At 44.6% G+C, this 25,106-nt stretch overlaps 1 protein-coding gene and 1 long non-coding RNA gene across 10 annotated transcripts in view; both read left to right on the forward strand.

The window, feature by feature from the left end:
* Positions 1-25,106, forward strand: part of WDR37 (WD repeat domain 37) — a 67,243-nt gene that overhangs the window by 31,777 nt on the left and 10,360 nt on the right. For 5 of the 9 annotated variants that reach the window (XM_033852306.2, XM_033852303.2, XM_033852304.2 and 2 more), the window contains exons 10-13: positions 10,858-11,098; positions 12,250-12,391; positions 23,760-23,894; positions 24,349-24,463. In XM_033852306.2, the coding sequence (XP_033708197.1) occupies positions 10,858-11,098; positions 12,250-12,391; positions 23,760-23,894; positions 24,349-24,463 (633 nt within the window). Of the gene's footprint in view, positions 1-10,857; positions 11,099-12,249; positions 12,392-19,727; positions 19,860-23,759; positions 23,895-24,348; positions 24,464-25,106 lie in introns of those variants that run through there. The other 4 variants (XM_073801494.1, XM_019945771.3, XM_073801496.1 and 1 more) reach the window with 3 other exon arrangements.
* Positions 41-9,653, forward strand: LOC141278077 (uncharacterized). Its single transcript, XR_012330333.1, has 2 exons — positions 41-411; positions 9,472-9,653. It is a non-coding gene; the product is annotated as an uncharacterized lncRNA (long non-coding RNA).

The following is a 25,106-nucleotide window of genomic DNA, read 5'->3' on the forward strand; positions in this document are numbered from 1 at the left end:
AGCACATTTACTTACCCTGAAAGCACGATATGGGGTATGTTGGTAGGTTCTGGATGCTTGTGAGTTTTAGGATAAACTTACAATTTGTGTTGTGGGCCAAATGTGTGTGTCCCCAAAACTCATAGGTTAGATAGAGTAGAGTCCTAACCCCCCATGAGGCTGTATTTGGAGATGGGCCTCTAAGGAAGTCATTAAGGTCAAATAAGGTCACAAGGGTGGGGCCCTGATCCAGTAGGATCGGTGTCTGTAGAAGAGGCACCTGAGGGCTCCCTGTACCTTCTCGTTGCACGCACCGAGGAGAGGCCATGTGAGGACACCTGCCAGCCAGGACGCGAGCACTCACCACAGCCAGAGGGCTGGCCCCAGCCTGGCTGCTGAGCGGACCAGGGCCGAGTCTTTGTCTGTATCCGGGTGTGTTTGCTTTCACTTTCCTTTCCACAAATGTTAAACGTTTACATTACTTCTTTAAAATTTTATGGTTAAGTTATACTTCTTAATATTTTATGTATTTGATTTTAGACAACTTGTCTGTCTTTCATGTGAGGTAAATCCTGTACGTCACTGGTGCATGTGATATCATTTGCATGTGGGTAAAGTTTTTTTTTTTGTGCCTGCTTCCTTTTTTTTAAAATTTAATTTTATTTATTTTTTTATACAGCAGGTTCTTATTAGTCATCCATTTTATACTCATCAGTATATACATGTCAATCCCAATAGCCAATTCATCACACCACCACCGCCCCGCCACTTTTCCCCTTTGGTGTCCATACGTTTGTTCTCTACATCTGTGTCTCTATTTCTGCCCTGCAAACCAGTTCATCTGTACCATTTTTCTAGGTTCCACATGTATGCGTTAATATATATTTGTTTTTCTCTTTCTCACTTACTTCACTCTGTATGACAGTCTCTAGATTCATCCACATCTCTACAAATGACCCAATTTCGTTCCTTTTTATGACTGAATAATATTCCATCGTATATACGTACCACATCTTCTTTATCCATTTGTCTGTCATTGGGCATTTAGGGTTGCTTCCATGACCTGGCTATTGTAAATAGCGCAACCATGAACATTGGGGTGCATGTGTCTTTTTGAATTATGGTTTTCTCTGGGTATATGCCCAGTAGTGGGATTTCTGGGTTATATGGTAATTCTGTTTTTAGTTTTTTGAGGAACCTCCATACTGTTCTCCATAGTGCCTGTATCAATTTACATTCCCACCAACAGTACAAGAAGGCTCCCTTTTCTTCATACCCTCTCCAGCATTTGTTGTTTGTAGATTTTCTGATGATGCCCGTTCTAACTGGTGTGAGGTGATACCTCATTGTAGTTTTGATTTGCATTTCTCTGATAATGAGTGATGTTGAGCAGCTTTTCATGTGCTTCTTGGCCATCTGTATGTCCTCTTTGGAGAAATATCTATTTAGGTCTTCTGCCCATTTTTTGATTGGGTTGTTTGTTTTTTTAATATTGAGCTACATGAGCTGCTTATATATATTAGAGATTAATTCTTTGTCCATTGATTCATTTGCAAATATTTTTTCCCATTCTCACGGTTGTCTTTTCGTCTTGCTTGTTGTTTCCTTTGCTTTGCAAAAGCTTTTAAGTTTCATTAGGTCCCATTTGTTTATTTTTGTTTTTATTTCCATTACTCTAGGAGGTGGATCAAAAAAGATCTTGCTGTGATTTATGTCAAAGAATGTTCTTCCTATGTTTTCCTCTAAGAGTTTTATAGTGTCCGGTCTTACATTTAGGTCTCTAATCCATTTTGAGTTTATTTTTGTGTGTGGTGTTAGGGAGTGTTTAATTTCATTCTTTTACATGTAGCTGTCCAGTTTTCCAAGCACCACTTATTGAAGAGACTGTCTTTTCTCCATTGTATATCCTTGCCTCCTTTGTCATAGATTAGTTGCCCATAGGTGCGTGGGTTTATCTCTGGGCTTTCTATCCTGTTCCATTGATCTGTATTTCTGTTTTTGTGCCAGTACCATATTGTCTTGATTACTGTAGCTTTGTAGTATAGTCTGAAGTCAGGGAGTCTGATTCCTCCAGCTCCGTTTTTTTCCCTCAAGACTGCTTTGGCTATTCGGGGTCTTTTGTGTCTCCATACAAATTTCAAGATTTTTTGTTCTAGTTCTGTAAAAAATGCCATTGGTAATTTGATAGGGATTGCATTGAATCTAGATTGCTTTGGGTAATAGTCATTTTCACAATATTGATTCTTCCAATCCAAGAACATTGTATACCTCTTCATCTGTTGGTATCATCTTTAATTTCTTTCAACAGTGTCTTACAGTTTTCTGCATACAGGTCTTTTGTCTCCCTAGGTAGGTTTATTCCTAGGTATTTTATTCTTTTTGTTGCAGTGGTAAATGGGAGTGTTTGCTTAATTTCTCTTTCAGGTTTTGCATCATTAGTGTATAGGAATGCAAGAGATTTCTGTGCATTAATTTTGTATCCTGCAACTTTACAAATTCATTGATTAGCTCTAGTAGTTTTCTGGTAGCATCTTTAGGATTCCCTATGTATAGTATCATGTCATCTGCAAACAGTGACAGTTTTACTTCTTCTTTTCCAGTTTGTATTCCTTTTATTTCTTTTTCTTCTCTGATTGCCATGGCTAGGACTTCCAAAACTATGTTGAATAATAGGGGCGAGAGTGGACATTCTCATCTTGTTCCTGATCTTAGAGGAAACGCTTTCAGTTTTTCACCATTGAGAATGATGTTTGCTGTGGGTTTGTCATATATGGCCTTTATTATGTTGAGGTAGGTTCCCTCTGTGCCCACTTTCTGGAGAGTTTTTATCATAAATGGGTGTTGAATTTTGTCAAAAGCTTTTTCTGCATCTATTGAGATGATCATATGGTTTTTATTCTTCAGTTTGTTAATATGGTGTATCACATTGATTGATTTGTGTATATTGAAGAATCCTTGCATCCCTGGTATAAATCCCACTTGATCATGGTGTATGATCCTTTTAATGTGTTGGATTCTGTTTGCTAGTGTTTTGTTGAGGATTTTTGCATCTGTATTCATCAGTGATATTGGTCTGTTGTTTACTTTTTTTGTGACATCTTTGTCTGGTTTTGGTATCAGGGTGATGGTGGCCTCGTAGAATGAGTTTGAGAGTGTTCCTCCCTCTGCTATATTTTGGAAGTGTTTGAGAAGGATGGGTGTTAGCTCTTCTCTAAATGTTTGATAGAATTTGCCTGTGAAGCCATCTGGTCCTGGACTTCTGTTTGTTGGAATATTTTTAATCACAGTTTCAATGTCATTGCTTGTGATTGGTCTGTTCATATTCTCTATTTCTTCCTGGTTCAGTCTTGGAAGTTTATTCCTTTCTAAGAATTTGTCCATTTCTTCCAGGTTGTCCATTTTATTGGCATAGAGTTGCTTATAGTAGTCTCTTAGGATGCTTTGTATTTCTGCAGTGTCTGTTGTAACTTCTCCTTTTTCATTTCTAATTTTATTGATTTGAGTGCTCTCCCTCTTTTTTTTTTTTGCTACTCTATTTATTTATTTTTAACATTTTTATTGGCATATAATTGCTTTACAGTGGTGTGTTAGTTTCTGCTTTATAACAGAGTGAATCAGTTATACATATACGTATATCCCCATATCTCCTCCCTCTTGCATCTCCCTCCCTCCCACCCTCCCTATCCCACCCATCTAGCTGGTCACAAAGCACTGAGCTGATCTCCCTTGTGCTATGCGACTGCTTCCCATTAGCTATCTGTTTTACATTTGGTAGTGTATATATGTCCATATATACACTACCACTCTCTCACTTTGTCCCAGCTTACCCATCCCCCCACCATGTCCTCAAGTCCATTCTCTAGTAGGTCTGCATCTTTATTCCTGTCTTGCCTCTAGGCTCTTCATGACCTTTTTTTTTTTCTTCAGATTCCATATATATGTGTTAGCATACGGTATTTGTTTTCCTCTTTCTAACTTACTTCACTCTGTGTGACAGACTCTAGGTCCATCCACCTCACTACAAATAACTCAATCTTGTTTCTTTTTATGGCTGAGTAATATTCCATCATATATATGTGCCACATCTTGTTTATCCATTCATCTGCTGATGGACACTTAGGTTGCTTCCATGTCCTGGCTATTGTAAATAGAGCTGCAATGAACATTGTGGTACGTGACTCTTTGAATTATGGTTTTCTCAGGGTATATGCCCAGTAGTGGGATTGCTGGGTCGTATGGTAATTCTACTTTTAGTTTTTTAAGGAACCTCCATACTGTTCTCCAAAGTGGCTGTATCAATTTACATTCCCACCAGCAGTGTATGAGGGTTCTCTTTTCTCCACACCCTCTCTAGCATTTATTGTTTGTAGATTTTTTGATGATGGCCATTCTGACTGGTGTGAGATGATATTGTATTGTAGATTTGATTTGCATTTCTCTGATGATTAATGATGTTGAGCATTCTTGTTGAGCATTCTTTCATGCGTTTGTTGGCAATCTGTGTATCTTCTTTGGAGAAATGTCTGTTTAGGTCTTCTGCCCATTTTTGGATTGGGTTGTTTGTTTTTTTGATATTGAGCTACATGAACTGCTTGTAAAGTTTGGAGATTAATCCTTTGTCAGTTGCTAAATTTGCAAATGTTTTCTCCCATTCTGAGGGTTATCTTTTCGTCTTGTTTATGGTTTCCTTTGTTGTGCAAAAGCTTTTAAGTTAATCATTATGTCCCATTTGTTTATTTTTGTTTTTATTTCCATTTCTCTAGGAGCTGGGTCAAAAAGGATCTTGCTGTGATTTATGTCATAGAGTGTTCTGCCTGTGTTTTCCTCTAAGAGTTGGATAGTGTCTGGCCTTAACGTTTAGGTCTTTAATCCATTTTGAGTTTACTTTTGTGTTTGGTGTTAGGAAATGTTCTAATTTCATTTTTACATGTAGCTGTCCAGTTTTCCCAGCACCTCTTATTGAAGAGGGTATCTTTTCTCCATTGTATATTCTTGCCTCCTTTTTCAAAGATAAGGTGACCATATATGCATGGGTTTATCTCTGGGCTTTCTGTCCTGTTCCATTGATCGATATTTCTGTTTTTGTGCCAGTACCATACTGTCTTGAATACTGTAGCTTTGTAGTATAGTGTGAAGTCCACAAGCCTGATTCCTCTATCTCCGTTTTTCTTTCTCAAGATACCTTTGGCTATTCGGGGTCTTTTATGTTTCCATACAGATTGTGAAATTTTTTGTTCTAGTTCTGTGAAAAACGCCTCTGGTAGTTTGATAGGGATTGCACTGAATCTGTAAATTGCTTTGAGTAGTATAGTCATTTTCAAAATGTTGATTCTTCCAATCCAAGAACTTGGTATATCTCTCCATCTATTTATCGTCTTTCATTTCTTTCATCAGTGTGTTATAATTTTCTGCACATAGGTCTTTTGTCTCCTTAGGTAGGTTTATTCCTAGGTATTCTTTTTGTTGCTGTGGTAAACGGGAGTGTTTTCTTAATTTCACTTTCAGATTTTTCATCATTAGTGTATAGGAATGCAAGAGATTTCTGCATTAATTTTGTATCCTGCTCCTTTACCAAATTTATTGATTAGCTCTAGCAGTTTTCTGGTAGCATCTTTAGGATTCTCTATGTATAGTATCATGTCATCTGCAAACAGTGGCAGCTTTACTTCTTCTTTTCTGATTAGGATTCCTTTTATTTCTTTTTCTTCTCTGATTGCTGTGGCTAGAACTTCCAGAACTATGTTGAATAATAGTGGTGAGAGTGGGCAGCCTTGTCTTGTTCCTGATCTTAGAGGAAACGGTTTCAGTGTTTCACCATTGAGGATGATGTTGGCTGTGGGTTTGTCATATATGGCCTTTATTATGTTGAGGTAAGTTCCCTCTATGCCTACTTTATGGAGGGTTTTTATTATAAATGGGTGTTGAATTTTGTCGAAAGCTTTCTCTGCATCTATTGAGATGATCATATATGGTTTTTCTCCGTCAATTTGTTAATATGGTGTATCACATAGATTGATCTGCGTATATTGAAGAATCCTTGCATTCTTGGGATAAACCCTACTTGATCATGGTGTATGATCTTTTTAATGTGCTGTTGGATTCTGTTTGCTAGTATTTTGTTGAGGATTTTTGCATCTATGTTCATCAGTGATATTGGTCTGTTGTTTACTTTTTTTGTGACATCTTTATCTGGTTTTGGTATCAGGGTGATGGTGGCCTCGTAGAATGAGTTTGAGAGTGTTCCTCCCTCTGCTATATTTTGGAAGAGTTTGAGAAGGATAGGTGTTAGCTCTTCTCTAAATGTTTGATAGAATTTGCCTGTGAAGCCATCTGGTTCTGGGCTATTGTTTGTTGGAAGATTTTTCATCACAGTTTTAATTTCATTGCTTGTGATTAGTCTGTTCATATTTTCTGTTTTTTCCTGGTTCAGTCTCGGAAGGTTGTGCATTTCTAAGAATTTGTCCATTTCTTCCAGGTTGTCCATTTTATTGGCATATAGTTGCTTGTAGTAATCTCTCATGATCCTTTGTATTTCTGCATTGTCAGTTCCTTCTCCTTTCTCATTTGTAATTCTATTGATGTGAGTCTTCTCTCTTTTTTCCTTGATGAGTCTGGCTAATGGTTTATCAATTTTGATTATCATCTCAAAGAACCAGCTTTTAGTTTTATTGATCTCTGCTATCATTTCCTTCATTTCTTTTTCATTTATTTTTGATCTGATCTTTATGATTTCTATCCTTCTGCTAACTTTGGCTTTTGTTTGTTCTTTTTTCTCTAGTTCCTTTAGGTGTAAGCTAGGATTGTTTATTTTAGATTTTTCTTGTTTCATGAGGTAGCCTTGTATAGCTATAAACTTCCCTCTTACAGCTGCGTTTGCTGCATCCCATAGGTTTTGGATTGTCATGTTTTCATTGTCATTTGTCTCTAGGTATTTTCTGATTTCCTCTTCGATTTCTTCAATGATCTCTTGGTTATTTAGTAACGTATTGTTTAGCCTCCATGTGTTTGTGTTTTTTACGTTTTTTTCTCTGTAATTGATTTCTGATCTCATAGCATTGTGGTCAGAAAAGATGCTTGATATGATTTCAATTTGTTAAATTTACTGAGGCTTGATTTGTGACCCAAGATGTGATCTATCCTGGAGAATGTTCTGTGCGCACTTGTGAAGAAAGTGTAATCTGCTGTTTTTGGATGGAATGTCCTATTAATATCAATTAAATCTATTTCGTCTATTGTCACTGAAAGCTTGTGTTTCCTTGTTAATTTTCTGTTTGGATGATCTGTCCATTGGTGTAAGTGAGGTGTTAAGGTCCCCCACTATTGTGTTACTGTCGATTTCCTCTTTTATACCTGTTAGCAGTTGCCTTATGTATTGAGGTGCTCCTATGTTGGGTGCGTATATATTTATAATTTTTATATCTTCTTCTTGGATTGATCCCTTGATCATTATGTAGTGTCCTTCCTTGTCTCTTGTAACATTCTTTATTTTAAAGTCTATTTTATCTTATATGAGTATTGCTACTCCAGCTTTCTTTTGATTTCCATTTGCATGGAACATCTCTTTCCATCCCCTCACTTTCAGTCTGAATGTGTCCCTAGGTCTGAAGTGGGTCTCTTGTAGATAGCATATATATGGGTCTTTTTTTTTGTATCCATTCAGCAAGCCTGTGTCTTTTGGTTGGAGCATTTAATCCATTCACGTTTAAGGTAATTATCGATATGTATGTTCCTGTGACCATTTTCTTAATTGTTTTGGGTTTGTTTTTGTAGATCCTTTTCTTCTCTTGTGTTTCCCACTTAGAGAAGTTCCTTTAGCATTTGTTGTAGAGCTGGTTTGGTGGTGCTGAGTTTTCTTAGCTTTTGCTTGTCTGTAAAGCTTTTGATTTCTCCATCGAATCTGAATGAGATCCTTGCCGTGTAGAGTAATCTTAGTTGTAGGTTCTTCCCTTTCATCCCTTTAAGTATATTATGCCACTGCCTTCTGGCTTGTAGAGTTTCTGCTGAGAAATCAGCTGTTAACCTTATGGGAGTTCCCTTGTATGTTATTTGTCGTTTTTCTCTTGCTGCTTTCAATAATTTTTCTTTGTCTTTAATTTTTGCCAATTTGCTTACTATGTGTCTCGGCGTGTTTCTCCTTGGGTTTTTCCTGTATGGGACTGTCTGCACTTTCTGGACTTGGGTGGCTATTTCTTTTCCCATGTTAGGGAAGTTTTCAACTATAATCTCTTCAAATATTTTCTCTGTTCCTTTCTCTCTTCTCCTTCTGGGGCCCATATCATGCGAATGTTGTTGCGTTTAATGTTGTCTCAGAGGTCTCTTAGGCTGTCTTCATTTCTTTTCATTCTTTTTTCTTTATTCTGTTCCACAGCAGTGAATTCCACCATTCTGTCTTCCAGGTCACTTATCCGTTCTTCTGCCTCAGTTATTCTGCTATTGATTCCTTCTAGTGTATTTTTCATTTCAGTTATTGTGTTGTTCATCTCTGTTTGTTCTTTAATTCTTCTAGATCTTTGTTAAACATTTCTTGCATCTTCTTGATCTTTGCCTCCATTTTTTTTTTTTTTTTTTTTTGCGGTACACGGGCCTCTCACTGTTGTGGCCTCTCCTGTTGCGGAGCACAGGCTCTGGACGCGCAGGCTCAGCGGCCATGGCTCACGGGCCCAGCTGCTCTACAGCACGTGGGACCTTCCTGGACTGGGGCACGAACCCATGTCCTCTGCATCTGCAGGCAGACTCTCAACCACTGCACCACCAGGGAAGCCCCCTCCATTCTTTTTCCGAGGTCCTGGATCATCTTCACTATCATTATTCTGAATTCTTTTTCTGGAATGTTGCCCATCTCCACTTCATTTAGTTGTTTTTCTGGGGTTTTATCTTGTTCCTTCATCTGGTCCATAGCCCTCTGCCTTTACATCTTGTCTATCTTTCTGTGAATGTCTCATGTGTGTAAAGTTTTAATGTTGGTAACAAAAGAGGTTGCATGTTGAGAAGAATGAATCCACAGGTTTAAACCACAAACCCCTCAGTTACATGCTTGCTTTTCCTGTGGGATACAGATGCACCTTCTTTGGATAATCATGCAGGGTCTTAGTTATCCTTTTTGGTGACTTGATCTTCCTAGTTTCTGTTGAGGGTGGCTTTTTGCTGTAGAGTCTACACACACTCAGCCCTTCCCTGTGCTGCTCCTGTGGGGGGAAGTTTCGCCAGGCAGAGGACGCTGAGTGATTTCATATAGTCGAGCAAACGTTAGGTTTCCATTTACGTTTTGGCTGTAATTGTTAGAGGATGATAGTAATCTTCCAGTTTTCATATCTCTGCCTGTGAATATTCCTTTAGTTTTTCTCTTTTTAATCCTTTTAAATGTTGTTCTATTTAGAGATGGGGTAAGTAATTAATGAATTCCAGTAATGAGTAGGAATGAGTTTTCTTTAGATAAGTGGTCTTAACAATTCATTTTTAATTCAGTGTATTATGTATTTAATTTTAACACAGATTTTTCCCTCGTGGAATTTCCAAACTGTCATGTGCTGTGCTTAATGCACGCGTTCACTCAAGAAACAGTGAGCACTGGAGGAGGACGGGGCAGAGGTGTGCATGAAGACTGATGCTCAGAAAGTTCAGAAAATGAGTTTATGTTGTATGGATTTCCTTTTCCAAATAAAATTTAAAAAGCACCAATTTTGTCAGAGGGACTATTACATATAATACTTAGATTAAAAAACTTAATAGTTTATTTAGAATGTAAGGTTGACTTTATTTTCTTTAGGATTTTGTTTGTGTTGGATGCAGGGACTTTTCTTGCTTGAAAGTTGCTGCCTCAGGGCTTGGAGGTTCCCTGGGGACCCCAGCTTGAATTTGAGATGCACCTGAGGTGTGGTCGGTGCCGGGACCACTCCGCGATCTGCCATGAAAGGAAGAGCAGGTGGTGCTCCCTCATTACTGCCCAGCCCGAGCCTTGTGCTTGGATGGGCAGCACTGGTTTTCTTAAGCTTTGCTGGCTAGTCTCGGCTCAGGTTACATCCCTCTATTGTGTGTGTATACATGACATACGTCCGTGCGCTGTGTGTCCATGTGTGTGTATGCACGACATGTATTTCCATACCTATGACATCTGCTCCCGTACCCATGTGTGTGCACTTGTGCCCAATGTGTGTCTGCCTCCCGCTGGCCCATACGCTCTGTGAGGCGGGGCCCCAGGCCCACATCACCTCCTACATAAGTTCCACGTGGACATGCCAGGCAGCGGCCATCTCCCCTTCTCTGCTGTGTGACCAGCATGTGGTCTGGCACCGTGTAAGCACCTGATAAATATTTGTTGAATGAATACACCGTATTTTCTTAAAGACCTGAAGCCTAGGGTGACTATTAGGTTTTTTGTTTTATCCTTAGCTTTTGATAAAAGATTATTGATAATGTAGGAAAATAAAGTGAACTCTAATGTCTATTAACATAGCAATAGAATTCTAAACGTGTTTTAAATAGGCTTCTGAGAACTGAATGTTCCTTTTTTTATTGTGACAAATTATTGATTTTCAGTTGTGTTTAGTTTTATTACTTTTCTCCTAATCTGTGGTGAAAACTTAAAATGTTGAAAATCATTTTATTTTCCCCTTTTATTGGTTAGTGGAAATGAACTGTAGCTCATTTGATGTTGTAGCCACCTCATTTTTTCTTCTTATGTTTGGCCCAGGGTTTTAGCCAAGTAGGAGATGGTGAAGTTGATACACAGTCACTGAGCACTACTTAGTACCAGACACCCACTGGTGTTGGTCGTAACGTTGGTTAAGTCCTAGAAGGACAGACAGTAACAGTGCGATTGTGCAGCCGTGTCTGGCAGCCTCAGGATTCCCAGGGAACCGCCTCTCTGCTCTCCCCCAGCAGCAGCTCTGTGGCGAGGACGAGGTGGAGTGCTCCGACAAGGACGAGCCCGATGCAGACGCGGACGCATCCAGCGACTGTCCCACCATCCGGGCGCCACTGACATCACTTAAGAGCCACCAGGGAGTGGTCATAGCCGCCGACTGGCTGGTCGGGGGCAAGCAGGCGGTGACGGCCTCGTGGGACAGAACGGCAAACCTGTATGACGTGGAGACGTCGGAACTTGTTCACTCCCTGACAGGTGTGCAGGCACTGCATTCCCGGTTGTGTGCAGACGACGTCTCGTCTAGAAGGACTCTTGGTTCTCTTGGTGCAGCTGTGATTTTCAGAGCTCCTTTATGATTAATAGAGCTGTTGGTAGTTAAATTTATCTTATCTTCGGGGGAGTTAATTGCATCTAGATACGTGCAGTATCCAGATATTTGAATGTGGTTGTTGTATTAGTTTTCTTTTGCTTTGTAACAAACTTCCACATGCTTAATGTCTTAAAATAACATGAATTTATCACATTGTGCCCCTGGGTCAGGAGTTCTGGGCACATCGCTGACCCTCTGGTTCTCAGGGTGTCATGGGTGGAGTGAAGGTGTTGGTGGGGACTGTGCTCTCACCTGAGACCTGGGGTCCTCTTATTGCCTTTGGGAGGATTCCTCTTCTTGTGGCCCATGACTGAGATCCCGTTTTCCTGCCTGTTGTCAGCTGGGAGCAGTTCTCAGCATCCAGAGGCTGCCCTCAGTCCCACGTGGCCACTCCAGAGGCATCTCACCATGTGCTGTTGGCTTTCTTCTAGGCCAGCAGGAGAGCATCTCTGCCGGGACCCTTTGAAAGGGTCCACCTGACTAGGTCAGGCCCATCCAGGACAATCTTTCTTTTGATTAACTCAAAGCCATGTGATTTGGGGGCCTTAGTTATATCTTCAGAATCTGTTTTGCTTTCAAAATGTACCGAGATTACCAGAGCATTTGCAGGTTCTTCCCAAACACAAGGGCAGGAATCCTGCAGGGTGTGTACCAGGGCTGGGCATCTCTGGGCTGTCTCAGAGCTCTACCCATCACAGGCCTTTGTGCGTGTTTATCGGTGAGTGCCTTTCCTCATTGAGTGATAAAGGTTGTGTTCTACCGAGTGCTCCACCTGTGTATTATTAGAGGTTATTCTGCAAGTACGGAATTTGGAACTGTACTTATTTACACACTCGGCCTGTTGGAGATCTGCCTGACCTTCCAGCCATCGGGGTCAGGAGTGTCCCACCCATACTTGTCCTGCTCTTCCAAATGCACGAGGGGAAGGAACACGGGTCCCACCTCAACCCCACACACCATTCCCGCAACTCCTCTTACCGGCAGCATAGCAGGGGCCTACCTCCCTGTGACCATCTGCCCTTCGTCTTTGTCGCAGGGCACGATCAGGAGCTGACGCACTGCTGCACACACCCGACCCAGCGGCTGGTGGTGACCTCCTCCCGCGACACGACTTTCCGTCTGTGGGACTTCAGGGACCCTTCCATCCACTCCGTGAATGTTTTCCAGGGCCATACGGAGTGAGTCTCAGTTGCTTAGATGTCTCTTTTTAACTATTCGAGAAAGAAGTTTTGCAGGTAGACGTTAAGACTCGGTTCTTATTTTAATTTTCAGTGTTAATTTCCAACTCCACTGTTTTTCAGAATGGCTACTCTCCCAAAACACTTAGCTCCATTTTGGAAGATTTCACTGATGTCCCCTCCTGAAACTGGAGGTGGGCAGGAGGTGGGGAAGGGCCAGGAAACGCTCGGGTCATGGCGTGAACAGCAGAGCGGTTTCCTGCCCCTCCTTGTCCTCGCGCTGGGCTCGTTCTTGTCTAGTCTTGACATCACGCATGTTTGCAGGGCTGTTCCGGGAGAGTCCCCACGTCCCACCCTCTGCCTGGTGGGCAGAGCTGCATCCCGACAGCTCGCCCCCCACACGCTTTTTCTCACCCCATGTGACCTTCCCACTGAGTGATGCCCAGCCTCCCAGCTTCTCGGCCTGCAGTCTGGCCCTCTCCCGGTGGCCCTGTGCAGCCCCCGCTGGCACTCCTGTCACCCGCAGCTCCCAACCATGTCCTGTCACCTGCCCCCGCTGTCCTGCAGGGTCCCTCCTGTACAGCAGTGCGTCCGTAAAGGCCAGATCGCGGCCATATCAGCGAACGCTTCTTGGCAGATGAACCTGCTTGTCGGCTGCTCCAGTCTGATTTCCCGTCTTTGTCACACAGTCCTGTAAACGAATCCATTTTCTGTGTTTAATGTTAGGTACTAAATTTTAGATTTAATGTTCAAAATTAATAAATGTTCAAAAGGAAGCCAGGACAGTGTTCTTCTGGAAGCTCGAGGTCAAGAGGTTGGTGTGTGCAGCCCCAGCTCGAGGTCAAGAGGTTGGTGTGTGCAGCCCCAGGGACTGCCCGGCTGAGTGTGGGCTTCAGTGGGAAGGCCGTCATCTGTCAGAGGGGCGTGCTCCTGCTATGGGGACCCCGGGCTCCCCCAAGTCCCTACCTCCTGTGGCCGGTCCTGTTTGTGGAGGGGGGATCCTGCTGGGGTGCCCAGGGGCCCAGGAGCAGCTGCTCTTCCCTGCTTTTCAGGCAAGTCACTCAGGGCCCAGGGAGCAGAAGGGACCGTTCGGTCACAGTGCGCTGGGCGAGCCAGGACTCTGCCCACACAGCCCTACTCCTTAGTCTGCACGTCTTTTTTCCACGTTTCTCATTTTAAAAGTTTAAGCATAACATAAAAGTTGAAAGAATAGTCAGCAAATCCCCAATTACCCTTCTCCTAGGATCACCCATTTTTATTTTTCCACATTTGCCTCTGTCTCTGCAGACACATGTGCAAAGGGCTGGATGTACAGCACGCACTCGTACTTTCTTTGGCTGAGGCTGTGTCTTTGAGAATAAGGACATTCTCTAAATATCATGGTATCATTTCCACCTGAGAAAAATTAAAAACAGCCTGTGACAGCTTCTGACATCCAGCCTATGTTCACATTTATCCCTGTTGTCCTCAGAGAATCTTTTATGTTTTTTTAAGGTTTAATTGAGATTCATTCATTACATTTAGATACTATGTTCCTTGGTCTCTTTTAATCTGGGGCAGTTCCACCCATTTTGTTATCATTATTTTTTGTGACGTCGAGTTTGTGTGTGGAATGCAAGCCAGTCTCATGTGGAACATGCACCCTCTGCATTTCTTCTGCGGCTTCCTTTCTGCCGGAAGTCTCATAGCCACTGCTGTGTGTGCCGCGTCCCACCCATCACTGCATGACTGGGGACGCTGGCCTGGACCACAGGTAGTGTCTGCCAGGTGTCCCCGCAACCGTGAGGGTTGACACGTTGAGGTGCATCTTGTTTCTCAGCGATCTTCCACCCAGTGAAAGGTCTGATGTCATCAAGGGTCCTTGCCTGAATCAGTTATTCCTTTGAGAGTTGGGAAAGGATGGTTTTGCTGATTCTGTCCGTTCTTCCTGCGTAAGCTGGCGCTTTATTCATTGGCATGGTTGAGAGTTAGTGCAGCCTCGCGGACCCCCCTACTCTAGGGTGATGGGCCTTTGTGGCCGTGAGTATGAGCGATGCTCAGGCTGTGCCAGATTCACCGCCGAGCGCCCCATGGCTCCTCTTCCACGAGACCCTCACTTGGCCAACTTGCCACCCTGGCCCGGCAGGCGTCTGTCCAGACTCACCCTGTGCTGTCCGCCCCAGTCTCCTCACTGAGCTGGCCCTGCTGGTGGTCCTGGACCGAGCAGAATCTGGCCGGAGATCCAGGGCGGGTGGAGGAGTCTCGCATGGAGGGCAGGCAGTCCTTGTGGCGCACGGGCCTCTGCCCTGCTCGCTTGAGCCTCCCCTGCTGCACGGGGTAGGGTAGACCTGCGGGGGCAGAATCCAGGAGGCTCCCCTGGTGAGTGTGGAGCACGGTGAGGACTCGATGAGTCCTGATGGCCTCCTGCCCGTCCGTGGGTAAACCGAAGCAGAGTCCTCAAGATTGCCGGACTCTGAATTTGGTTCCAGGGAGCTCTGTCTCCATGTTATTTGAAGGGTCTTTTGGTCACATTCTATTTTCAGTTGCTCTATTTAACTTCTGAAAGTTTTTATTTTGTTTTGCACAAAAAGCCAAGAACTTACTTGTCTTACTGGGAGTCGATGGAAGAGCCTGGTGTAGCTTTGAGAGCATGGTAGCAGTGGCCTGTTCCCACCTGTCTTCTCTGATTGTGGAGGGTAGCAAGTACTGTGTCATGTTTAAAATACCTGTTTAGTTGTTGGTCTGTTTTTGCAGCTGGTAGGTGTGTAAAACGACGGTTGTTTTGGAGAGAGACATGAGGAGTGTAACTGGGGATGAAGGACTTATTTCCAGTATGTGACACAGTTTCTTAGGTTTGTTTTCTCTAATGGGATCAGGAGTGGCTTAGAGTTGACAGGGTGCTGGGTCCGCCCCTGGGGGCCTCTCCCAACCCCGACCTGAGACGTCGGTTCACGCTTGAGTTCACTTTTACTACGAGGACACAGGAGCTTTTGGATGGTAATAGAATATACGTAAAGTACCGCTCTTACTTAGAGTATTTACGTTTTCTCTTTTCTTGCTCTGTTAGGATGAGCTAGCATATTTCGTTGATGTGTAGATACAAACATCAGTTTTAAAAAGTTCTCTCTTTGGTACTAATTTCCTGCAGTAAGTGTCAGAGAAGGGGAATCTTCACCTTTTTTCAAGCCTTCGTGAATTGGTGGGCTGGGTGAGGAGCTGGCTTTTTTGTTTCCTGTCGACTTTACGGTTGTGGCTGCACTGGGGCCCACAGGCCTTGCAGAGGCTACAGGCCGTGTGGTCAGCAGATGGGGCTGCAGGCTGTTCTCTCCCTTTTGGAACCACCATCCCACGTTAATCAGCTGTAAGCCTCTGAGAATGACTGCAGTTTGGAAAAGCAGGAAGTGAGACATTTTACAGGCTTTCAGTTAAGGACTCTTCCTAGTCCCTGACTTGACTGCTGCCTTTTTGTGTCTGGCACGGGTCTTCTGGGGTCGAGCCATATGACACGTGGTATCCACGGAATGTACTCCCTTTGCACGGGGATGTAAGTGTGGACCCACGAAAAGGCGTCCGTTATCAAAACCAGAGTAGAGGGAGCGCTGTTCACTTTGATCAGTCACATCTCCAAGCAGCTCCGGGTGTCCTGCCTCCCTTCACATCTGTAGGGATGCCCATGACCCCCCGTGCTTGTCCCTATCTGTCCACCGGCCCCAGCGTTGGCTGTCCTGCCTGCACTTCCAGCCAGAGACAGTTGAGATGTCCTCTCGGGAGCTCACTTCAATGCCTGCAGAGCTTGCTCCTGGGCTGGGAGGTGACTGAGTTTTCTGGGATGGTTTTCTTGATCCTTTTAACCCGATTCTTTTCTGAACATTAAAAGCAACACTCAGAAGTGCTGTTCTCTGGAGCATTGCTGTTCTTTCCTTGTGTCGCCCTAAAATGTCCACGTGGAATGTTTTCAGTGGATCGTCACTTAAACAGAGGCTGTATTTCTTAAAATTACGTGACCACATATTTCACATTACTATGATGTGGAACACACTTTGGAAAAGCCTGTCTTAGGGCATATTTTCATTTATAGGAACTCAGCACAAATTCTTTAGTAAAGTATGTTAGACTCTCACATCTTTCATAATGTGAATAATTCAGTTACCTATATGGGTAATTTGAATTTTCTGTGTTGCGTTTTCTTAAGGCAAGATGTAGTGGTATAGGCTTCAACATGACTGGCTTAGTTCTGCAGTCCAGTTTCTCTGGGAGCTGGGGGAGAGTTTATTTTTTCCCTTTTCATTTTCTTTTACCAGGTCTTCGTTACTGGGTGTGGGATCTTTAGTTGTGGCATGTGGGATCTAATTCCCTGACTAGGGATCGAACCTGGGCCCCCTGCTTTGGGAGCACGGAGTCTTAACCACTGGACCACCAGGGAAGTCCCCTATGCCTTTTTGAGAAAGTAGGGTTTCACTGAAAGATAAAAATCTGTAGTCAAATGGGTCCCCTTGAGATTTGTGCTGCATTATTTTTGGTGGGTAGAGAGGGCTCCCAGATGGAAGGTCTGTTTTAAGGTTTTCCTCATAAATTTTTAGAAAAGACAAAAAATGAACCCTTTTCTTTTTTGGTATGTTATGTTTATTTTCACTCTGTATTATGAAATTTTTTCATTATATTAGGAATTTTAACATAACAGGATTTACTTAGTGGAATTGGGGGGCTGTATTATTAGACTAGCGTTTAGTGGCCCAAAGTGTACCAGTTTGCATGAAAAGTAATTTTAGAAACCTTATATGACAAACTTTTCCTAATAGTGGGAATTGTAATGTGTGCTATTCTTGGAAATAATAGAAATGTTTAATTGGAAAAATTTGGAATGTCATAGGAATTTCAACTCTTGGCAGTTTCTGTCTTATGTATTTCTGTCATCAGCTGGAATTGAAATCCAGTGCTTTTTATCTGAAATGAGCTAAATCCTTATGTATTCATGTGTTTTCCACCTGACAGTGTAACTCAGGGAGTGAGCCACTTCAAGACAGCCTGGTGGGGACAGTGCCTCGGCTGCTCTGCGTACCTTGTGCTCAGTCGGTGGGGCTGGACTTTGACCTTGTGGGCTGTGGATACAGAGACGTTCCTGAAAGTGGCTCTACTATAACAAAACCTATACTTAGGTTAAAACCACTGCTGCTCTTGAGAGATGCCCGTGTAGACTGTCCTCTAAAGCAGGGGTCCCCAACCCCTGGGCCGCAGACCGGTATGGGTCCACGGCCTGTTAGGAACCGGGCCGCACAGCAGGAGGCGAGCGGCGGGCAAGCAAAGCTTCATCTGCTGCTCCCCGTCGCTCCCATTACCGCCTGAACCATCGCTCCCATTACCGCCTGAACAAACCCGCCCCCCTCCCCGCCCCGTGGAAAAATTGTCTTCCATGTAACTGGTCCCTGGTGCCAAAAAGGCTGGGGACTGCTGCTCTAAAGGGAGGCTCCTGATCCCTCTCCTCCCAGCACCGCTGCCTCCTGTGGAGCTTGGTAGAGTCGTCACCGCCACCCCCCCCCCCGCCCCCCGTTTTTTAGATTCATTTTGTTTTGTTTCAATTGCTATAAAAAGGGACTGACAGTTGAGGCAGTCACTGGTCATTAAGCTTCCCCTGTGGGTGGCCGATGACTCCAGTCTGTACCCAGCTGACAGTATTTACACGTGCGAATAAGCTCTGGCATTGAAAATATCTGAAATAAGCTCAACGCGGGTAAAATATCTGAGAATGCAAAGTTTTTTGTTTCTTTCTTTTTTGCCTTAATTCTTTTCATATGATTTTAACTTCATCCCCCAAATGTGAACTTAGGTACTTTCTTGTCTAAAGAAAATAAGACATGGCATCTAACAAAAACTTGGTTTAAAAAAGTTTAGAGATTATAATGATTGCTTTAAAGTTATGACATTTTCATATGCTTCTCTTGCCAGATACCCAGAGATCTAAATTCTAGATCTTATGCTTACGAAGGTGAAAGTAGCTTTGAATTTTGTGTCGTGCTGTTGACAGTTTTCTTTATGCTAGTTTTTTTTTTTTAATTAATTAATTAATTTATTTTTGGCTGTGTTGGGTCTTCGTTTCTGTGTGATGGCTTTCCCCAGTTGCGGCGAGCGGGGGCCGCTCTTCATCGCGGTGCGCGGGCCTCTCACTGTTGCAGCCTCTCATTGCGGAGCACAAGCTCCAGACGCACAGGCTCAGTAGTTGTGGCTCATGGGCCTAGTTGCTCCGCGGCATGTGGGATCTTCCCAGACCAGGGCTCGAACCCGTGTCCCCTGCATTGGCAGGCAGATTCTCAACCACTGCGCCACCAGGGAAGCCCTATGCTAAGTTTTAAAGAGAAAACGTGTTTTGACAGTGTGATACTTTTAACTGGGTGGTGGTTCGATTTAACTGTTGAATTCTGTGCTTGGTCAGCGACACAGCATGTGTGCAGGCCTGTGCTGGAGGCGGCGGCAGGTAGGGGTGGTTGGCAGACCTCTGCGCTGGGCTGAGAGTCTGTCATTCCTGGTCTTGGTCTTCAGCCCTCGTCTGTGATGAGGAGGAGGAAGAGGGGTAGCAATGACTGCTGGAGGAAGGAGAGGCCCGGGGCACCACAGGGGCCTCAGAACTCGAACCTGAACTTCCCCCAGTTTACAGCCCCTTCTCCATATGCCTGGGAGTCTGCTTCTGTCTTCTGTTCGCTTGGGTAGATTGAAAACAGTTTCATTTGGGGAAGTGTAGAGACTTACGTAATTTCTGGCAATAGATGGTTGATATCTGAGGTTACCATCAAACCAAGGCTGACAGCGTGAACTCCCCATAAATTGCCCCGTTTCCGATTTTCTCAGCTCTGTTTGCCCAAAGACTCTGCTCAAATTCTTAGAGACTGGAGTAGCAGCCATGGTCTCAGAAATGTGATCTGACTGCAGTGGTTATGAATCAGTGGATGTTTGTCTTGTCATGGAAATGGGCAGAGGGCATGAGTGGTGGTGCGCGGCAGCTGCCGGGTGGGCGTGTGCACCTCGCACACGTGGGCACTTTGTGGAAAGATCTTGGGAGTGTTTCTGTCAGCGGCTGAGGAGCCATCTCCTTCTTGCTCGCTCACCTTGGCTTTAGAGGTAGGTAGTGGATATACAGTAATTTAGTTACTGATCCCTGGTGATACATTTAAAAGTTGTTTGAAATTCAAGAGATAGTTTTGAAAAGTAAGAGGAGATTGAATATTTCTCCATTTATCCTTTTTAAATTCCTCATTGAAGAAGGGCTGATTAGTAACTAATAAAAATAAGGACTTAAGGAAATTAGTGCATTTAAATGCCTCTTTGTTGTGAGCTGATTGCTTCACTTTTCGTTGAGGTGACCCAGAGCAGCATCGTCAGGTTATTCACACAGATGGACACCTTCCCGACTGCGTCATTACAGCCTCACTGAGACCTACCCGAGGCACGTCTGGACCTGACACAGGTGTTGGCAGGACCCCCTGAGCGACGGCGAGCAGTGAGCAGCGTGGGGAGGGGGCAGCTGCCGGGCAGAGCCTGGCTTTGGGAGGTGGTAGTGACGGCGGGAGGTTAGTCTTGGCTTACGTTACACACACACACACGCACATGTATCTGCACACACATCACGGTCTGTGCAGCCTGTAACACTTCTGGACAGACACGTTTACACGTGCATGTATATGTTTCTGCACACACGTCATATTCCGTGCAGCCTGTGTCACTTCTGTTGGGAACTCCACATGGTTCTGAGGCACATTTGCACACGACCTCGGGCTGTCAGGACCCTCTGGCACCTGTTGTCCAGCGTTAGGGGAGTCACCCCACGCTCTGGTGGGAGAGACGCTTCGGGTGGACTCCTTGTTTTACCAGCGAAGAAGAGGTGCCTTTCCAGCCCCGGACCATCCCCACAGACCCAGGCTGGGCCCTCTGGCTCCAACTTTGCAATTTAGGGCCAATCTACTAACATGTTTGAGAGTAAAAATCTTGTAGTTCCTAATATATTTCTGACTTTTATCTTATGAATAGGGCTTGTTTATATCATATTACTTTCAAAACTTATGAACAGATGGTTTCCTTTTGGAAGATTTAAAAAATAAACCTTTGAAATTCTTTACTTCCCAATTTTTATGCACAGAATCATGTCACATTGATACTGGGACAGTGGCTATTAATTGATGAGCATGTAAGCAGATAAACTCTTGGACTCAGAAAATCAGGGGATGGAGCGTTAAAAAACTTGAGGGAGATCACTCCCCCCCCCTCATCTAAGTGGAATACGTTCCTCTCAGATTTCTTTAAATTATTGATATAATTGCAGCACTCAAATCTGACTTATGGTTGACTGTTACATTGTTTGGTAAGAATGAAATCACGACCAGGTTTCACAGAAAGGAAATCAGAGTCGTGACCCTTGATACTGCAAGTGTGAAGTTATTATATCAACCTTACTGATTTTAACTTCTCTGTAATCATTTTAAATCAGGTTGTGTGGACCTGTCATCTTTGAATAATCTGTGGAGAAGGTTCTTATTAATTCGGTTAATAAAATGCTGAGGAGAATTTAGCCTAGTAAGAGCAGTGCTGTTTTGACTCACCCCTTGGAGCCCCTCTCTGTGGCCATGGCGGGCACGTCCCCAGAGCTCTGGCATGGGTGCCGTTGGTGGGAGTGTTGGTGTTAGGACAGAGCCCGGCCCTGCAGCGCACCTGTGTCCTCCGCCAGCGTGGGCTATGGGGACGTTGTCACGCGCCCCCTCTGTTGCGTGTTCTCTTGTGGGAAGCAGGACCAGGCACGCGAGAGGCGTGCAGTCTGTTGAGGAAGCAGTTCTGTGGTTCAGGCCCATCGCGAGGTGAGTTGGGAAACTCTCGACTGACCCTGGAGAGGGCGGCTGGAGAGAAAATAACAAGTGAGACCGAGGCCCTACACTCTATGTGTGCTACCTGCTTTCTTCCAGGAGCAGTTGGACTTTAAGTCCTGAAAAATTATGTGTGATGCAAAACTGACTTTTCCTTTGAATGTTTTTTATCTCAGGGTCTGCTTTTTTGGGAGCCGGCCCTCAAGGATTCTCCAGAAGTGTGTTTCATTTGGAGATGAGTTTTCTGTTTCTCATTCAGGCATCAGAGATCTTGAAACACAGGAGACATGAGTCTCTAACTTCTGAAGAGCACTCCTGATCGGAAGGGCAGTGCTCTCTGAGATCCTGGGTGTTGCCGAAGACTTGTTACTCTGTGGGACGTTTAGCTTGGAAGGCACAGCTTGGAAGCCAGTGGTCAGGAAGGAAGGCGGTGGCCCGAGCCCCTGCAAGCAGCACCAGTCACAACAGGTCTCCTGCGTGCGGGTGCGGAAAGGCCTTCTGGTCCGTGTGTCATGTCACGTCTGTGGGACTGCACTTCACGTGCCCTGCCGCGATCCTAAGCAGGCGAGAGCCACCCGATGCCTCCTGGGGTCTCCCCAAAGGTGGAAGAGCCACAAAGGTTCAGCCTGGGTCCCTGTTTCTGGAGCACTTGCTCCTCTGGCTTGTACTTCAGGTGGGAAAGTGTCACTTTGCTCCGTCGGAAGCTACGTCCTAAGAATTAGAGATAGGAGCCCTGCAGACGTTGCCCAACGTGGAGCCAGAGGAGTCGCTCGCTGCCTCTGTGTCTCCCAGGCTGGCATTTTCCACATCATGTATTTCCTTACTTTGCTGGAAAATTTCAGCAGAGTGTTACACAAAGCAGCCATGTCTCTGTGTGGTGGGGGGACAGCTGTCAGTCCTAAAGAGGAGCACGAGCTCTCTGGACGCTCTGTTGATTGAGGCCCATGGAGGGAGCAGAACGTTCCAGGCTGTGCAGTGTGTGTGGTGAGTAGGTGCCGCGCCATCAGCTGGAGGCACACACTCAGCTGCTCTCGGCAGTAAGATAAATGAGGCAGTGGGAGCTTGGCGGAGCCGAGCCTTCCCACCCGCCCCTGAGGGACCTGCGTCGGAGGGGCCTTTAGAAGGATGGCCTCACCAGCTTCTCCCTTTGATGCCCTACAATACCTGTCAGGGTCGTGATTTACTGAAAACCTGACGTCTTTCAGCATTTCATTAACATAGAGTTAGACGAGCTTTTGTGGGGACTTTTTCCCACTAATTTAGCAGAATGTTAACTGAAATTTAACTTGGCCAAACCTCCTGAGGCCTCTAGTCCACAGAGAAATCACAGGCAGCAGAGGGATCTGCCCCCAGAGCCTGGCCAATGGCCGAGCTGCTCAGACAGTGCTGTGCCTCGGCCCTAAGGGGCAGCAACATCTCGTTTCTGCTCAAGCCCTTACGGTGTCCTTGTTCTTCAGATAGGGAGTTCGGGTGGGTCATCAGGTTGCTATTCAGATTTACCCTCACTTCTGCCTTTCTCCCTGTGGCGCACGTGGCCTTTGATTTTAACATAGTGCCCTCCATCCATCCACGTTGTCAGAAGTGGCAGGATTTCATTCCTTTTCATGACTGAGTAACATTCCATTGTGTGTGTGTGTGTGTGTGTGTGTGTGTGTGTGTGTGCGTGTGTATATATATATATATATAATATATATATATATATATACACCACGTTCTCTTTATCCATTCATCTGTCGATGGACACTTAGTTTGCTTCCATGTCCTGGCTATTGTAAATTATGCTGCTATGAACATTGGGGTGCATGTGTCTTTTTGAATTAGTGTTTCTGTTTTTTTCAGATAAATACCCAGGAGTGAAATTGCTGGATCACATGGTAGTTCTGTCTTTAATTGTTTGAGGAACTTCCGCACTGTTTTCCGTAGTGGCTTTACCAATTACATTCCCGCCAATAGTGCGCAAGGGTTCCCTTTTCTCCACATCCTCCCCAACACTTATCTCTTGTCTTTTTGATGACAGCCATTCTAACAGGTGTGAGGTGATAGCTTATTGTGGTTTGATTTGCATTTCCCTGATGATTAATGATGTTGAGCAAATTTTCATGGGCCTATTGGCCATTTGTAAACCTTTCTTGGAGAAGAGTCTGTTCATATCTTTTTTTAAACTGGTTTTTGTTCTTGTTGGAATGAAATTTTTTCCCGTGTTCTGATTAAATTGATTGAAAGTTGCAGTTGGGATGGATTTTTTTTTTAATCGTCTGCTGTATAGAGATTTTGGCAGGTTCTGTCTCATCTAGTCCACCTCTTCTGGGAGCCTTTCCTTGCTCCGTTGAGTGGAGAAGTTGAGGTTGAGTAGGAGAGGTCAGCTGTGCTCGGTTGCATGCCCAGTGGAGGTTTAGGCGGGAGGGCCAGTGAGCGGGGTACACGACTTGCAGCGTCCACATCTCCACCTACCTGCCAGGGCCTCTGGCAGCAAGAGCATCTGTCTGTTACGCAGTGTGGACGCGAACTTCCTGACGAGGTTCTGACCCTGTGTCCTTCACTTGCAGCACCGTGACCTCTGCTGTGTTCACCGTAGGAGATAACGTGGTCTCCGGCAGCGACGACCGCACCGTGAAGGTCTGGGACTTGAAGAACATGAGGTCCCCCATCGCGACCATCCGCACGGACTCTGCCATCAACAGGTGACAGTGGTCCTCCTCATGTGAACCCTTAGTGTGGCTTGAAGGGGGCCTTGTGGCTTGTGTCTGCTTCATGTAAATTTGTGTTTACTTGGTAGAGCCCTGGGAAAAGTGGTTTAGACTCCGGGGAAAGTATTTTTTATTGATTCTCTAATGCATATCCAGTATTCTATAAATACTGAAACTTAGGTGTAAAATCATGTTGGTGTATTGAGCTTTGTAAGAATAAGAATGAGCCATTTATGGCCAAAGGTCACTGAGTAGTACATACATGTAAGTTACATGTAAGGAACTTGGCCTGTTTCCTGATGCCCTAGGCAGATAATACCTGTGGTTTGCTGGTGTGATTTGCCTTGAAGTGTGAATAGTATGAAATCCCTTACTGCATCATAGTCTATAAACTCAGAAACTTGTGCTGTCATTGTTTTGTATGTAACCTGATTTTATCTCTTTGAAGGATCAATGTGTGTGTTGGCCAAAAAATCATTGCCCTCCCCCACGACAACCGCCAGGTGAGGCTGTTTGACATGTCGGGCGTGCGGCTGGCGAGGCTCCCACGCAGCAGTCGGCAGGTACGTGCTGGGGCCAAGTCTGTTCACAGGGAGCCTGGGGTCCTGGGCCCAGCATCACTGATGGATGGGAACTCCCAGCCAGTCTGGGCGTGTCCAGTGCTCCAATAGCCCTTCACAAAAAGAGAGAAATTAATTCTAACAGTGTATTTTATTTAACTAAATGCATCTGAAATAACATAATTTCAACAGATAGTCAATAGAAAAATATTCACGATTTTTACCCCCATTTTCTTACTAAGTCTTTGGTTGCTGGGTTTCCATTGGAAGTACTTAGTCTGTATTTGGAGTGCATAAAATTGAAAGCTGGAAACGTTGCCTGATACCTGAGCTGAGCAGCAGCTTTTAAGTTTAAACTGAGATAATCAGGCTTTCAGTTCCTGGTCTCCCCGCTGCATTTCAGAACTCCCTGGGCACAGCAGCTGAACTCACCTCCGGGCAGGCGTGTGTCGTTGTCCTGTGGGGGCAGTGGTCGTGGGTCCTGGGGGCACCTTTCCGTGGCGGTCATGTCTCCATTTAGATGCACTTTCTCGTAAGGCAGGGGGTTGCTCCTGTTTCATCTCGGACGGTGCAGTGCAGGAGCTGGACTCGCTGGGGAGCCTGGGGCTCCGCAGCACCAGCTCAGACCTGCTGAGTCAGCATATGG

This window comes from Tursiops truncatus, chromosome 2 (assembly GCF_011762595.2).
Source record: "Tursiops truncatus isolate mTurTru1 chromosome 2, mTurTru1.mat.Y, whole genome shotgun sequence".
Lineage (NCBI taxonomy): Eukaryota > Metazoa > Chordata > Mammalia > Artiodactyla > Delphinidae > Tursiops > Tursiops truncatus.